Genomic DNA, 18,158 nt, shown 5'->3' with positions numbered 1-18,158 from the left:
CCCTTTGGGGTTGATTTTTGGACGGTTTCCAAACCACGTTAGTTCATATTTACGACTGTTTAGTTTCGACCGTTTTTTGGAAACTAAAAATCGATACGAAAAGGTGTAATGCTATAAAATAATTAAATAAGAACGAAACAAGTTCCATGTTACTTTTATAGGGCATAAACACGGTTTATGGGTAGTGCAAATAAATCGATGACAAAACCGAGGGTGGAAACTCGGTAATCCGCTATGATATTCCAGGATTAAACGAAATAATCTACATTTCCGTCGTATTATATATTGTCACGGAAAATTACGGGTCATAGATTATGGCTGGCGTCGTGGAACGGTTCGTACGTGTCACGCAATTCCAGAAAACGCGTGCGCGTTAACGTTTTGTAAACACGAATCCGTTAAAATTGTTTGTCACAGTCGTAACGAAAACCACCGTGGATATTATCGTGCCATTACTGCAATACAGTCGTTGCGATAAAAAATCGCGATAGGGAAACATCGTTTCATACTCAGCCTGGAATAATTTCATTTTACGACGTAGAATAATTTCTCGCCTAATTAACCACCGAGGCGTGCATATAATAATACGTAAATCTATTCTATCGAAAGCATTATTCGCTTTGTTTGTGAAAAATATTCAAAAACGTTGGGAATATGGAATTGTATGGCGAACGAGGTTCTCAGACGGGAACTTTGGCGAAATAAAAACGGAATATTATTTTAGCTGCGAGTCGCGAGTCGCGACGCGCTCTTCAGCCCGAGTGTTTCAAGTAGAGGATCACGGCAGCGTAAGGAGAATAAGACGATTTTAAGCAGACAGTAGATATCGCTACACTGTGAATCCAACCCATTTACAACCTAAACACATTAAATATATACAGAATGTTGTCACGTATGCTTATTAATATATTAATATTTTTTTTCATTTATTTATTAGCGACTCGGAGAATACATTGTTAGAACTTGTATAATTTAGTCATTTCGAGGTACTGTAGTAGATTTTGGATCGATGTGTTGTCCTTCGGATTGTCCTTTAGGGTTGGTTTTATGTAGTGCCGTTGCCTGATTGGAATATATTTTCTACAGTGAATGATGCATTAATTTTATCATTACACGATTTTATGAAATATATTCTACATACGTTTTGCATGCGAATCATTCACGAGTTTCAGAAATACGGGGACCATGTTAAATCGTGTGCTTTTATCACGATGTTTTGGACGAATATTTCAAATAAAAATTCAAATCTAAGGACCACGACGTTTTATGTAAAAATCAATTTTTGCTCTACAGGGGAAAGTAGATACGAAGTTTGTACGTTATCGAGCATGTTCTGTTACGCGTCCGTTAGTTTCGTAAAAGTTAAACAATCGATGAGTCTACAACATTACCGAATTTAGATCGCGAAAGTTTTCTTTAAATAGCCGCGAAGATAGTGAAAAATTCAAACGTTGACGCGCTTCTTCCATAAGTTTCGATCGTGCCTCTTAGGAAATTGCTCACAATATTTCGCGGTCTCTCCGAGAGACTCCTATTTCCTCTCCGCGTAAGTGTAACACATCGTAAATCCAGTAATTGCCCTTTTATCGTGGCGAATACCGGAGTGGTAAAAAGAATCGAATAAATATTCGATCGAGGCGAATGGAAAAGCATTGTAACAATAAATTCGTGAAAAATGCCACGAGCAGAAATTAATTCTTAATTCGAGTATTTTGAAAGTCACGTTCGCGCGTGGAAATTGATTATTAAAATTCTACGTTTCCTTTGGAATTTTACATCACGTATTAAACGTATGCGACGGGGATTTAAAACGAAATTACCTCGTCGCGCGGAGCCCACAGAAATTGCGTGCGAATACTTTCGGAGGCGCGGTTCAGCTGCTAATCACCCTAATGTAGTTTCATTAATTAATGAAAATTCCCCTGCAGCGTTCGGTTGTTGTTCTCTTTTTCCTTCCAGGGTCACGTGTCCGCCGCAGAGTTCAATATTTCCCAAGTCAGGATGTTTCGTAGCTTTGATTTTTAATATACGAGACGAACTTTTCTTCAGGATTCTTCGAACAATTTTCATTATGGAGTTTCGAGTTCGCGTGAACTTTGACGACGGATATTATTCGAAGAATCGACCCCTCAGGAGCGTCGCATATATTTAAAATCACCCCCGCGTGTACTCGAACGTGCACTCCGCTGGATTAAAGTGTTTTCTTCGATCGAAATATATATTCCGTGTTTCATAATCCCCCGGATTTCTAAATACGTTTCACCAGGAAATTTTTCCACACTTTTAGATCCTCCAATTTTTCAAATTAGCTTATCGTGCTTCCTTATTGATGACTCTAACATTGATAGCTGTTAATGTACACCTATTTTTCGTTTTTATTTGATTTTATTTTGATCTTGGTTTTGTATTGTATCTTCGAAAGGAATACACTTTTATAAAATTGAGTTTTCAAGATTCTGGACCAAAATACCGTCGACTAAGATTGACCCATATTTGAACATTGTTAGTCATAATAATATTTTTTAAAAACACTGATCATCGTCGAGCGTTCGAAGTCGTATTTAGCGGTAAAGTAACGCAGACCAATGAATTTCAAAGTGCTCGACCCTCCGACAGAAGATACACGTGGATAAAGTGGGCAACGTTTTGGAGCGCCCCTGTTCACGGATGCTTATCCGTGATTGTTCGCGTCCCCCGTCTTTTCTTCGGCCATTTGGCCTCGAACAACCGTGCCCTCCCCCTCCCCGGAAGCGTCAAAAATTTCGAAAGACATTATTGCCCTTGCAGAGGGCCGCGTTGGCGCCGTTTTGTCGTCCGTCGACGTCGTCCGCGGAAACGTGTACGCGCATAGTGATGGCATCGATTCTCTGGTTCGCCTGGCCTCTCGCTGTTTCCTCGAAAATGCAACCGGTTCGCGTGTGTTTATCAACTTGTTGATGCAAGGTATTTTTAAGCAGGCTGGCCACACGATTAAACAGGTGGCTTCCTCTTGGAGAGCTTTCAAATAATATTCACGGCGCCCGAGAATCCATCTTTCCATCGTTCGATTCCTCCCGAGTAATTTAACGATTTTGCAAAACGATTAGCTTCCTCGTGGGGCACCCGTGCCGCGATAGAAACGGGAATAATAATTCTGGCCCCGCGGCTCCGTAATAACCCCCATTGTTTCGATCACTCAGCGGCATAATGTTATTACAGTTTATATTAGTATTCTAATTGGTAACAGAGCTCGTGGTTACGACAAAGAAAGCAATTAAAATTTTCCAGCTTGACTACCGCTTCTGTAAATCCGAAAATTCGTCCGTTTCTAGAATCGAATTAGATTAATAGTACATATGGTAATAACAGTATACAACCGGGTACTCGAAATAATGGGTCATTAACCCTGCAATACACCTGTACATAATCTCGTTAACACTCTACCAGGGAACTGTACAAACCACCAGATTAACTGAAAGTAGACTTGAAATAGTCCACACACAAATGATTTCATTACCACAAAAATTACTGTCAATAAGTCCCACCTTCTAAGTTATTTACCACATCTATATAGTCAATTTTCAATATACAGAAATGGAGAATATTTGATTAAATCAATATATGTATCAGAACAGTCAAAGGTTGCATCCGTTTATTGTGAAACGTTTCTTGTTTTTTATTTGTTATTCGGCCCACGGAGAGCCACCGTGTGCATTTGTCGGACCCATCGCTACCAGTGTATCTCCGCCTTTTCGCACAACTGTGGTTCGTTTGGGTCGATAGAGCCTCTCTCCGTTTCGCTCCCACTCCCTGCCCGCCACTGTACTCTCCCTCCTGTTTCTCCCCCGCTTTCCCCCTCCGTGCGCTGCGCGTGTGACGGTGGTGGGGGTAGGAGTAGCCGAGCAAGATGGGGAATCGCGAGTTCTGTCAGTGGCCTCTCGGACACGGTAGCGTCAGCTTGCGGGTCGCGGGTGTTCGTGCACTACTTTTTTTTTCCTCCCGTTCGCCGAAATTACACGCGCACCGTGTGCGGTTAACTCGTCCCACGAACGTCGTCGCGCCCGGATCGTACCTCCTCGCGCGTCCCTCGGGACGATCTCAAGGTAACGTGTCCGATACTCGATGCATGCAGCGCCCACACGACAGACAAGTGATGTTTTTCCCCGTATTTTTGTCTCACTTTTTTCTCTCTTTTCTGTGACAACGAGGGACACACACCGTGACACAAAGTATCGCGCGAATACGACGGTCGGTTAGGGTGGGTTCTCCAAAGAGGGTGGGTTGGGGGGGGTGTTGAATCGAAAGGAGGATTCTATTGTAAGGAAAGGTCAGAGGGAAACTTGGAATGCGTGTGTTTCGCAGTCAAAACAACCGTCGATTGTTCTGTCCAGTGTACGCGAGACGACGTACACAGGGGTTGGGAAGCTTCTCGTGGATATTGTTTCGTTACGCCGGAAGTTCCGAGTGTTCGGTTGAATCTCGTTGTAAAAGTTCTATAATCGATCGAGAAACTCGGGGAGATTCGAGGCTTAAGGCTACCGTTGTTTGCGTCCGAGAACCTTTTTTCTTTTCTTTGTCGCGTTTATTAAATATTTCTCTGGACAGTAACAGTTCCTATTCCTATTCCTATTCCTATGAGTTGTTTTTGTTAAGTATTTCTGTCTTAATTAAACGACAGGATGTTTCTTTACGGAAGCTGCATTCGACGGGGGAAAAAGATTACGAAACGGACGCGAACGCGCTAACGAAACCAATAGCGTTTAGAAAATGTCTGACATAATTATTCTTTATCGCGTTATCCACGTAAATTGAAGCTATTTTTCCTCAGGATTATCGTTGTTTGTTATCAATCTTGCCCTATTTGTTGTCCCGTTTGGGATCTCGGGATAGCTTTTCGCATTTTTCATACGTTTAACAATTCTTCCGTGACACATGTGTCAGCCTCGGAATAATATATCGAGAGCCATGAACGTTGCAAGATATCTGACGACGTCGGTCATTATTAAACGTCAGACCGCCCGTACGATAACGCATTTCCGTTTGATATACGTGTAAATAACTTTTCACTCGATCCCACGTACAAATTATTGTGTACGTTCGATGAATTCTAGATATCACCCTCGAGAGCTTCGTAGTTTACCGAATTGAAATGCTTCTTGCGACTGCAAATTGCGTATGCAAACACTACCACGTCCTGCAATAAGAATTTACGAAGAACATTTACAAATTTCCATACGTTAATTTTCCCCACAACGCTGAAATGAAATCTGTTGTTTTAAAATTGTTCGAGTCTAGATAATTTTGCGCTGCTGTTTTCTAAAGTGAGGTACGCGAAGGGAAATTCTGTTACTTTCTTCACTTTTTCTTTGCGCCATTATCGCGCGATAAAAAGGTGAGCTAGCTTCCTGCAAACTTAATTTCTCCATGGAAGAGTTATCTCGCCAAGGATATAATATAAATCTCAATTCATTCAAGCTCTGTACAATAAAAATAAAAGTTTCAATTACGAACTGAAATATTTCAGAATACAACGTATAGAAATTTCGATCTACATGTTCGTTTATTCTTTGTGGCATTCTAACCACAGTCGTTTGAACCGACAGTGCCCCACGCAGTCATTTTTCTTGTCAGTCGATGATACTTGACGCTAACGAAACGGTCGAGTATTGAATTTTCCAATAGCAGCCTGTGCAAATTGAACTCTACTTCATATCCGCTAATTGGTCGTGTTTGTGCGCCGCGAAGTAGCTTTCGAGGAGCAAGTAAAAAAAATTGTCGCAAGAAATTAAAGGTCGGGATCGTTGTTGCGGGGAATCATCGACGGAAACTAAACACGAACGGGAGAAAGAAACGCCACGGGAAGGGACAAATAGTCGTAACGAGGGTAAAGAGTACGACGATTGTTTTCATTTCAGAACCCGACGTTTTTCCACGTTCAAACGGACGAAATTATATTTCACGCAGCACACGACGGGTTCGGTGTGTAAAAAAAAAAAGAAAACGCTCCATTTGACTCGCCAGCCTTGTGCTTGCTGTCCACTAGAGAGTTTTTATCCTTGAGAGTCGCTATCGAGAATAATGCATGGTCTGCCCGCTCGAGAGTCTTACTCTTGAGAATCAGTGTCGAAAATAAGAGCCTCTTTCACGCGAGCAATCGGAAGAGCCTTCAACGATCGCCATTTAGGCTGTCTGGAAGAGGTCAAATTGAAAAGTCGCGAAAAGAAAAGAATTTCGGATTTCAAGGATTCCAGAATCTCCATCGCCAGAAATAGAAGCACAGTCGAACCTCTGTACTACTCTTTGAACCTTTGTGTGGGGTTTACAAACTTCCATCAGTCCGAAAGGCTCTATGTGGTTCTCAAAAATCTCTATAAAGTTCTTAAGAGCCCCTATAAACCTAGAATGAAGCACTCTGTGACTTCGACCCGAATTATTTTGTCGTATCTCCAACCCTTTCAGAGCTATAGCTTTTCCAAGTTCGGGGAGGAATCGAATTCGCGTGGAAACGATCGGGGATTGAATCTAATTTTCTGGATCGCTCGCGCCACGAGCGAACAAAGAGTCCGTTCCAGCGTTGGTTCGGTCTGGGTGATTTCGAGCAGAACAGCCCCGGCGTGGCAATCATTTGAACAGCTCACGGGGGTTAATTAACGAGCGTTGTTTCTTTGTCGCGGCGATACATGGCCGACCATCGGGCGCCTTTACCTGGCCGCGCTCGCGTGCGGATCATCGCCAGACGAAGACGAGCAATAAAGCCGCGATTCGCGGGCGAGTGTTCACCGTGAAACCGGGAGCGATCACCCCGTATCGACCTGCAGGTTTTAATGCTCCTCGATGTGCAATAAGCGACAGCCAGAAGTGCACGGCTCGTTAATTTATTCCCTCGAATTTCGACTCGGTTTATACCGGCGACGGGATTAAAACCGAGGGCCTGGGAAACAACCCTCCCGCTCGGAAGAGGGTAATTTTCCTCAAACCGTGAATGAATTTAGAGAACCTTGCTCAAGCTTCCCCGGGAACCACATTTACATTCTAGTTTTGTCCAATTAGAAAATCTCGTTTGGAGAACCGTGCGTAGATTTGGGTTGCAATACCATCTTGCTCGGTGAACCTTGACCTTTCGGTCCGCCTCTGTGCAATGCAACGTGTTTTATTAGGTATTTCGTTATCAACCTGCCCCCAAAATTCGTTCTAAATATTTCGAAATGAGTCTTGCAGTTTTGAGATCGAAGAACAAAAAGAAACGTGGATTCTGCTTCGATATATTCCGACAAACGTTTCTGAAGGGAATCGAAGCACAATACCGCGCAACGTCCAATCTCTTTGGCAATTTAAATGGACCTATACGACCCACGACAGTTAAATGTCAATGGTGGAGGTTAAAGCAATATCGAAGACGAGTCTTTCACAATCTCGTAGCGAAGGATAGTCGATCGGGTTGCATCACAGTAATTCCATTTTTCTTTTTTTTATGAAAAAGCAATTTTAAGTTTTCATCTTGTCGCAACGATGCGCCCAGCGGCAGAAGTCTCGTTCGTCCGACCATAAACGCATAGACGCGTTTCGACTTCCGGTTGGATGCGCGAGGCGATGACTCCCGATGCATCCGCGGCTGCGGGGACACGTTTTTTCCCCCGTGGTTTTATTAACCCCGTTCACGCCAGATTTACCGAACTCGTGTCTCTTTCAACGAACCGCTCGAACGGCGTAATTTTTCTGATTTTCCATAGAATACGCGGGCGATTATTTATGTACCTCTTCGTGCATCTAATTGAAACGCCCCTGACAAGAGGCAACCCCGACGGTTCGCGTGAGTCGTAACTTCGTGCTCGTTAAGGCGCAAATTCGTACTGCGATTCAAGGCTCGTGAGCATATTATACCGTACAAAGATACTTTTTCTAGATTCAACTAGTGGTAATCAGCGGAATCGATATCCTTCTGTTTAAAAAAAAAGAGCAACTTTCCCTAGTTCTTTGTCTAAAGGTTGACATTTCATAAATTAATACCCAAATTAATGGCCAGTATTGGAAAGGGTAGGGCTATGGGACGTGTGATTCGAATGAAACGACAATAATTACTGGTAGAATGTACTTTTTATTAAATTATACGTAAAAGAGTTCGGTTCTGTTCTCTAAGAGATTTGTTACAAGACTGTGACTTCAGCGACGAACTCTTATCTTTCTATAACAAACACCATGAGTTCGTAGAACCCATGGCCAAAACTTCAGACATACACAATCGTCACTGGGGATGATTTTTGCAACAACGTGAGACGGTTAGGGAATCCAACAGCCAGGACAGTTATTTTCCTAATAACCGTCAGAAGAAACTTCGTAAACCATCAATTTCCATACTTATTTGTCGAAAGGGTCGTATTTCAGCATCCCCCCGTTCGCTCCTCCGGGTTCCTCTTAATCTGCACTCGCGTATCTGTCGCGTTCTATAGGTGTCTGACAGCTCGCGGAGGCCAGCCTCTTAGAATTTAATATCTCGTTTCGCTGTAAACGGCTTCGTAGGAAGCTTCTTCATTCACGGTAACGGCTTCTCCCGGCGATCGATTTCCCTTCCTTGGCCAGCGTTTTTCATCTTGTCGTTCGCCTTGCGCGCGGATGCATTGTCCACCCCCCCCCCCAAACAATCCCCCCCGCGCTTTGTATCCCATTAGAGGGTCACGGGAACTATCTCGCCGCGATTCCACCTGGTTCGCGCCTCCGTCGCGTTCTTGCTAATCGATCAACGCGAAAAGATCGCTAGAACGGGGGCTAGGGGAACGAGCGTCGACCAAGAATCCTTTCATACACGTGCAAACTGGATACAACGGGGTCAAAGACACCCCCGTTACCGGGAACAAAAGATTCCGGAATCGTTCTCGCGTCTCGAACACGGGGGAGATAAATTTCGGTCCCACGGGGTAGCATTTTGTCCAGAGCTTGGTATTTATTTATCAACCTGACGCGCTTCTAAAGCCCAGTGCTTTCGCAACGTCGAGCCGTGACTTCTGATTCTGGCAAGAATCACGGACCAGCGAAAAGATTCAATTATTGTTGGATTTTTTTTATCCAGTCACGTGACCGTTATTTAAAATCCGTCCAACCTCAGAATTTATTAGGGTAACCCCCGGTTTATCAGTCACCTCGAAATAAATTACGTCCCTCGATGCGACAGCGTCTACCAGACCGGAGTGTTGCTTGTTTCCTGTCAGACGATGATTGAATTTATCCGATACGACTATGGGGCCTGCTCGAGTAGGCCGTGGTAGATTTGGGTCACGCGTACATTCACCAACGAGTTTCGTCTGTCGCGGAGACTCCGGAGCTGGAGCTGGTCCCGACGATCGTACTTTTAATTAACTCCGCGTTTAATTGCAATTTTATTTTAACAACAGTGTTCGATGGAGGATCCTTCGACAGACTCCATCGAATCAGGCTGATTGCAATTGAAACGCGGGACAGCGCGAAAGAAGGAGCATGGAATTACCGGAACCACGGTCTAGGAAATACGCTGGAAAACAGAAACGACGGTTGTGTTCATCGTCAAGATTTCCGCGAGCGCTTCGACTCGATCGCTAAGCGAATTATAACCGAGGTATCCTTTTGCCCGCTGATTCGCTCGAGAAATTAACAGAGTTAAAAACGGAATCGAGGAGATTACCGATGACGAGTGTTCTATAAACGTCTGCTCGTGGCATCTAGAAATATTCACCGTGGCGGCATTATTTATTCCTTTGTGCCGTCTCGCTGAAGCCACGGACGAGCCGGTCCGTCCTCGAATAAACGAAACGCGAAAAGGATTCACGACCTACCCAAAGGACGCTTTTACTCTTGGTAATTAACGAAGTCGTAATTAATATTTAGTCTGTGGATTCTGGTCGCGGTGGACCGCTTTTATAAGAAAATTTCATCGCTCTGTAGACGCTTCTCCCTTCATTATTCAGCGTTTAACGTCATGGGTCATAGTTTCGGAATATTAGACTTTCGTTCCCATAATTGCTTCTCAGACTGTTGATTACATATTTAAAATAGCAGAACGCGTAAATATTATTTTTTAACAACTTATATTCAATTTGATCGATGCAATGGCACGAATACATATTCTGATTAAAAGAAAAATCGTATTTTAAGGTAACTTAAAGTTCCTTTATGCAACAACTCCTCGAGCGCTTCAAGGGATCGCCCTTGGGAATTTTAGCGATCTTCGTGAATTTTTTTAGTGGCCAACGCTACACTCAACGTTGTGATTCTTTATCGTAGATTTCTTAACCACGTTTTAGTTATACAATCATATTTTTTAATCGGTTCTAAGTAATTGTTTCTCGCTGTTATCTCGCGAGCAAATAAAAGCGTGTTTAACGCTAGATTTACGATAAAAATTATTTATAAATATTATTTTTTAACAATTTATGTTGAATTTGATCGATGCAATGGCACGAATACATATTCTAATTAAAAGAAAAATGGTATTTTAAGGTAACTTAAGGTTCCTTTATGCAACAACTCCTCGAGCGCCTCGAGGGATCGCCATTGGGAATTTTAGCGATCTTCGTGAATTTTTTTAGTGGCCAACGCTACACTCAACGTTGTGATTCTTTATCGTAGATTTCTTAACCACGTTTTAGTTATACAATCATATTTTTTAATCGGTTCTAAGTAATTGTTTCTCGCTGTTATCTCGCGAGCAAATAAAAGCGTGTTTAACGCTAGATTTACGATAAAAATTATTTGTAAATATTATTTTTCAACAACTTATGTTGAATTTGATCGATGCAATGGCAAGAATACATATTCTAATTAAAAAAAAAATCGAATTTAAGGTAATTGTCAACATGAAAGGTATCAATAAACAAACGTGCGATCAATACTCGTAAATCTAGTGTTAATTACTTCTATTCGATAGTTAAATTCTGTGATATAGTTCTAAACGCGTGTCTTAAATCAAAGAAGCATCGTTCGAGATATCTTGCCTCGAAGTTGCACCTTTCCAAAGTTTCACTGTTCCTTCCACTTCCAGTTCGCAAGTTGGCAATTGTTCTCTGTTAAAACTTTGTCCAAGCAAATATATCTACCTGACAAAGGCCTGGACGCCATTTTATAAAAGCACAGTTGAACTATAGTTGAACGCTGCGCTTTATTTGCAATATTACCCTTTGAAATAATTGCTCGCGTCTTCTTAACTATTTTCTTAAAAAAAATTCGAGACCAACCGATGCAAATGATCGCGATTTATGCTAGCGTGATTTATGTTTCTTCGAACGTAACCGTTCGCCGCGCAATTTCTCGCAGGAATTCTCGAAGGTGCAGCGTGATTTACGAGCCGCTAGAATTTGATCGCTTATTTAGAGGGGTTTTTGAGGTTGGATTATCGTTGTTTCGATGGCGAAAAGCGTTGGCTTTGATCTGACGTTTGCAGCTTGAATTATAGATATTCCGGCGATTGAATATTTAAAACACCTTTCGATCTTTAAATGAAACCGTTTTCTATAAACACACGAAATCACCGAAAAATACGGATATAAAAGAGTACGTTTCTCGGTGGAAATCTCGCACGAATAATTTCATTTTACGCTAACGAACGGTGGTAAATTATAGAGAACAGATGTTTATTCGCGTAGGACGAGTCCCACTGGTTCTGTCGTTTGATTAATTGAAGCCAAGAGCTTTCAGACGAACGATTGATGGACCAATCCACGGAAATTATAATCGAGAGAATTTATTCTACGCCTCCAAAGAAGCTCCGATCCTGAATATTATTTTCTACGTGGCTTGATTACACGCAAATACGGGTCTTGAAACTAACCCATCGGTATCTACACATTGTGACAGAATAACAACGCTACAGACGATGCTGTCTACACACATTACGGTCACTTATAGTTCTCTAAGTTCGTAACACACAAGCCTGCACACGTAATAGATGTTTATTAATCCATAGCTCCATACTTCTTCCCGCTTCTATTCTGGTCGATTGTTGAACTTCACCTACCGTTTTATTTTTCTTTACACTTCCATCGATTAGTTTAGTCTTCTACGATACCCCCTTTTCTACGAGCGAACTGTTATTGATTGCTAGAATTGCTAGTTAGGAATGAAACGCACTCTGTTTGCCCTTTAATTGATTATTGATCGTTACACCAGTCTCCAGGGAATAGCAAAACTTTTTTTATATTTAGTCGAGTCTCCGGGTTGGAAACGAAACATATTTTCCAGTATATCGGCACTATCGATCGTCGACATCTCGCAACGTGTCATTGATCGGTAAATCAATCGACGACACATTTTTTGGCCATTGATCTATCGCACTGTTTTGCTCGTTCCTTCTTTAGAAACAATACATTACCCAAGCTTGCTAGTTGGAAATGAAACATAGCTCTACATTTCACTACATCGATCGCCAATCGAATCAACAGCAACACATTTTAACCGTCGCACGATTATCCTGTTAACTGTTCGAATTACCTAATCGATCAACCCATGCATACACACGAACACACTTGATATAATAGTTGGATTATTTAAGTGCACGATCGTCTTTCAAGAAGTTTCGAAAACGTTGGAACAAAAATTACGATTAAACTTTCCAGAGTTTCCGAGCACCGTGAGTTGTCGAGTGTTCTTCGAGGGTTTATTCGGGGATTGAGAAAACACGCGTTACCAGGAAAAATAACGTTCCAGACGCGGGAGGAATTGTATCAATATCGACGATTAATATTATTTCAAGCATTAGCGATAATATTCTTGTGTTTCGAAATATCTTTTGAAGAGGTTCTGAAATATCAAAACTAAATATCTGTGTCCACTCGACTCGGAAACTCTGTAAGGTCCAATAATAATTTCTATCCGGAGCAAAGTAACTATCTTTATCTTAAAGATGGTTTCTTAGGTAAAGCACGTGACGTTTGCCTTGGACTATATCATAATATAATTGACACCGCTGTACGAGTTCATTTGCTTAACAAATCTCGCAAACAAGCCAAAGAAACGAGTTTAACTTGTTTCTCGCGAGCAAATAGCTTCCGTATTAGATAATTGCCGCAAACACAGCGTTTAAACGCTTCGAAACTTTTTTAAAGACGATCGTCCATCAATTTAAATAAGCCACTTAATTTGTGCCTGTTAATTTAAAAAAAAAAAAACTGTAAAAATCGTCACGCATTCTCATGATTGTTTCATCTATATCACGGCAGCTCTCATCGCCTCGTCCACGAATCACAAAACGCAGGAGAGAAATGGCCCGGCGGACGATGCGTTGACGGGATCAGCAGGTATCATCGTTGAAGGATTCCACAGCCGGGTGGATCCCACGAAAATTCGGAATATGCGGCCGCTGGTCGACGGTCGTTAGGGTTCATTAATCCCCCGACGAAATCATGCTATCGGCATGCGGCAGACTGGCGTACTTCAAGAAGAGATTAAAGGCTCGCGAGCTGGAGCTTCGAAAAACAATCCGCGCGTACGGTGGATAAGATGAGCAAGAGCGTCGAGCTACTCGCTGGGTCGGAGGACAGTGAACAGATAGCAGCGGGTGAGTGCCCTAACGACGAAGGAAAACCTTCCACGAGTACTCTAATTGGCCGGTAATTGGCTGATTCTGGAACGGGGAAAATCCCTGTGGTCCACCACGCGTGGTCTCTCCAAACGTTGCAATTATTTCATATATTATACATTCTAGCGCGATATACTCTCGAATTTATTTCATCCACGAGGTCTGTTAAAAATTGTTTTTATTTAACGGACAACTTATTGCTCTTTGTCCCCTTCAAAGTACTCTCCTCCTCTATTCACTTGTTTCAACGATGTTTCCATTTTACGGTGCATTCCTGGAAAGCTTCTTTTGGGACATCCTTCAATGCCTGTGACGAATTTTTCTTAATGTCCAGAATCTCATGACATGACCCAATTGATACTCCAACCTCTTCTGCAAGTTCTCTGATAGTCAGACGACGGTTAATGCACGCAAGATCTTTGATTTTCTGAGTGTCAATGTTGTCAGTTGAAGTCGAAGGCCTTCGAGATCGAGGATCATCTTCGATCGATTGACGACCATTTTTTAAATCTGGTAAACCATTCGTAACACTGCGTACGAGAAAAAGCATCACTTCCGTAAGCTTGCTTCAAATGTTCAAACGATTTCGTGAATGTTTTCCCCAGTTTTACGCCAAATTTCACGCAATAACTCTGAAACTAAACAAGACGTAAACAATTAGTAAAAAAGTCAGTTACCCGGAAGATTATGACAATTGCATTGCAGTCAACTGTTCGTTGCTACAACGATGCAAAAACACACAACGAAAATAGTTCGGTTATTTTTTTAACAGACCCCGTGTGCTTGAAAACGAGCCTCGACAATCGTTCCAAACTTTTTGGACCAAAGTGAATCTTGCCTTGCATAGAGAAATTGCTCTTGTAACGAGTCGTTTGAAAAACTTGGTCCTCGAACGGTGTAAAGTCGCGAAAGAAGATCGCACCGAGTCGTCGATTTATTTTTTGCCGGATCGAATGAATTCACGTTGATTGAGGGCGGTCGAAAGTTTGGGCGGCGTATCGGGAAGGTTTCTGCTCGTTAAGCAAAACGCCTGAACCGGTAATTCCATCTCGATCGGATCCCAGCAATATGACCGCGGGCCTCCCGGTTGGATCGTAATTCGCGACGAGATTAACGGCTAACCCGTAGGAACAAGCGGGATTATATCGAGGCTAACTTGGACCCTTGTTACTTCACTTTGCTACCGAAATCCTCGACCAAAACGTGACATTAACGCGTTCGAAGGAGCACTCTGTCGCTCTAATTGATTCGCTCTGTTTCGAGTTCCTTAAATCGAAGTCCTCCCGGTTTTAATTTCTCTTTAAGTTCTTGAAGTCATGAGAACGAACAGGTTACGAAGTCCAATTGATTAAAATCCGCGACGAGATCGTATTTATTTGTTGCGGATCGGTCATTGTTCGTCCAGGAGGTACAAAATGCAATTTAGATTTCCATAACGCGTCAGCCATCAACGCGTTACGCCGTTCTCGTTTAATCCCCCAACCATAGATCTATGTATAATGTGTTTCTCTTGTATTCTTCCATCCCGCGAGCCCATTTCCCTACAAAGAAACCTCCCCTGCCCCGTACAGCAATACCCTTTTACCCGGACTATCGAGTGTCTCTAATTCCTACGTTATTTCCAATTTATCTTCGCCTTTGTGGCGGTCACGGTTCTACGGTCACCCGTGGATACTAAATATCCCCGTTTACGGGCAATATTTTTAGATTTCTACGCATCGAAATAATTAACTATATTCAAGCGAGAACAAGACTAACTGGAACCGGAAATTTAAAAAATTACTATACTCTCAGTCCGTACAAAACTGTTTTAACATCCGAATTGAAAGAACTTCGTTCTTAATCCTTTCGTAAACACGCGCCGTACACGCGTCGTATATATATTCAGGAAGTAAGGCCTAGATTTACATAGCAATTTCCTAAATCCGTATATAGGCACGTGAGTTTTAACTCCGTATATGCAACAGCATTGTTAAACGTCCTACTTTCTCCGGCAAAGTTTCTGGAACACTTTTGCCGATTATTCAGGATCGATGAAAGAATCGCGTCGTCCTAAATCCTCGTCCGCTGAATGTTATTAATAATGGTGGATCAACGTTGTGCGTAACGAAACGTACTTTTCGCGCCTTTTACGCGCTATAAACGCCCGCGCGGATATAATGAAACGTGAACGTATCGGGTTCGTTGCACAATATCGTGGCACAAACCACTCTCTTATTATCAGTAATTACATACCTTCCTGAACGTGGTTGTAATGACCTCGTTGAAGGGATGAAAGGCTCGGGTGGCTTTCTCGCGTTCGTAGAAATCGATCCCCGTGGCTAACGATATTCTCTGTACGTTCAGAGTACAGGCACAGACTGGTCAGTTTCCTCGTCGAAAGGTCAAAGATCCTACGGATGAATCCGACGAATAATCCTTCTTACCTTCTATACGTTTCGTCGCTTTGATCGTCAGAACTTCGTCCAGACTCTATCGAGCTTATTGGACCACGTCTGACCTAAGTTCATCCGGTCATACACGACGTAATTACATACGTCTTATCAGACTTGGCCGCACTTCGTTGGAATATATTGGACTTAATCAGATTTAATCAGATTCCTATCTTCTTCTAAACACGATTCGATCGCCCAGGAAGGACCAGTGGTTCTAACAGGTATTAAAATTTCATATCTATTTCCGTGTTGGGCTCCATGACATTTATCGGGACCAGTTTAAATGCCGTCGGAGTCACTTGGCACATTCCGGCCGGGCGGAGTCTCATTTCGCTCTGCTGTAACCTTATTGGATTCTATCACACTATATCGGGCCTAAGAATAGGCCATTGGAGTACGTTTGACCTAATCGAATCCGATCAGAAATAATTAGACTCCATTGGTCTGTATCGGGCTTCGCGAGATTATTAGGAAAGTTATCTTATAGGGTCATTAGATCTCGTTCAATCTCTCAAGACTTGATCCAATTCGACCGAATCTAACTTTTGCTTTTTATCAGACCTGAGCAGATTGAACCGTGTCTGACCTAGTTGGATCGCGCAAACTTACTCGCGAAACTGTGGAATCTCGTCTGGATTTTGGTAAACCCCATGACGCATGCAGGAATCCCGATCAAACCTCGTCATACCTCTCAAGACTCGATCTTTGATTCACCCTGAATCTCGTCTGGACCAATAATGGATTCTGTTAAACAATACTGGGTACAAATCAAGTTCATTGGATCGCATCAAACTTACGAAACTATGGAATCTCGTCTGATTTTAATAAACCCCATGATGCATGCAGAATCCCAATCAAACCTCTCAAGACTCGATCTTTGATTCAACCTGAATCTCGTCTGGACCAATAATGGATACTGTCAAACAATACTGGGTACAAATCAAGTTCATTGGATCGCGTTTGACTTAGTTGGATATCATCAAATCTCATGCAACTTCTTAAGACTTGATCTTTGATTCACACTGAATCTCTTCTGACTCAATAGTGGATTCTGTCAAGGAATTTTGGGTGCAAATCGACTCTGTTGGATCGCGTTTGACTTACAATTAGTTGGATCCCATCAAACCTCATGAAACCTCTCACAAGACTTGATCTTTGATTCACCCTGAATCTCTTCCGACTCAATAGTGGATTCTGTCAAGGAATTTTGGGTACAAATGAAGTCCGTTGGGTCGCGTTTGATTTACAATTAGTTGGTACTCATCAAATCTCATGAAACCTCTCAAGACTTGATCTTTGACTCACCCTGAATCTCCTCTGACTCAATAATGGATTGTGTCAAACAATATTGGGTACAAATCGAGTCCATTGGATCGCGTTTGACTTAGTTGGACCCCATCAAACCTCATCAACCTCTCAAGACTCGATCTTCGATTCACTCTGAATCTCTTCTGATTCAACAATGGATTCTGTCAAGGAATTTTGGGTGCAAATCGAGTCCATTGGGCCACGTTTGACTTACAATTAGTTGGATCCCATCAAACCTCATCAAACCTCTCAAGACTCGATCTTTGATTCACCCTGAATCTCTTCTGCCTCAACAATGGATTCTGTCAAACAATATTGACTACAAATCGAGTCCGTTGGGCCGCGTTTGACGTAGCTTGATCGCACAAAGCTCGTACATCGAAAATGTTGAAATTTCCAGATAGTAGTCGGGCGGAGGAGAGATCCAGACTGAACTTAAACGGGAGCCGTCAGCTCTCGAAAAGCGCCACGGAGCTCAGGAACAACGACAACAGTTCGCCGTCACGACGCGGTGAACAGGCCGAATCCAGCGTCGTTCATCATCATCATCGGCAGCATCGGCACACGACCTCGGTGGCGCAACGTACGCACACCTTTTTCGCCACTTTGAAGAGTCGCTGGGCTCGCAGCAGGAGCAAGGAGCGAAAGAAATCGAAGGATGCCGGGAACGTCCATTCCCAGGACGCGTCGTACAAATCCGTGGGGGTTGAATCCGATTACGCCGCTGACTACTCGTCGGAGCACAGCAAAAGCTCCTCGGCCACGCAAAGTCCGGCCAGGCACTGTCTCAATCATCCAGGTAGCTCTTCGATCCCTGTTACAACCAATGTCAAACGTTTCGTTTTCTTACAGACCCTGGTAGCTCTTCGAAACCGACTTAAATTGCTTATCGTGAT

General features: G+C 42.7%; 1 protein-coding gene across 2 annotated transcripts in view; it reads left to right on the top strand.

The window, feature by feature from the left end:
• The first annotated feature begins 763 nt into the window (after positions 1-763).
• LOC122395395 (multiple C2 and transmembrane domain-containing protein) overlaps positions 764-18,158 on the top strand; it is a 43,481-nt gene continuing 26,086 nt past the window's right edge. Inside the window, exons 1-3 of one of the 2 annotated variants that reach the window (XM_043392928.1) lie at positions 764-819; positions 13,161-13,498; positions 17,663-18,061. In XM_043392928.1, the coding sequence (XP_043248863.1) occupies positions 13,441-13,498; positions 17,663-18,061 (457 nt within the window). In that variant the 5' untranslated portion in view covers positions 764-819; positions 13,161-13,440. Of the gene's footprint in view, positions 820-3,950; positions 4,083-13,160; positions 13,499-17,662; positions 18,062-18,158 lie in introns of those variants that run through there. The other variant, XM_043392927.1, reaches the window with a different exon arrangement.

This window comes from Colletes gigas, unplaced genomic scaffold (genome assembly GCF_013123115.1).
Source record: "Colletes gigas isolate AHSC1104 unplaced genomic scaffold, ASM1312311v1 Colletes_gigas_Sc00005, whole genome shotgun sequence".
In the NCBI taxonomy this organism is placed as follows: Eukaryota; Metazoa; Arthropoda; class Insecta; order Hymenoptera; family Colletidae; genus Colletes; species Colletes gigas.
This window is presented reverse-complemented; position numbering and strand designations above follow the sequence as displayed.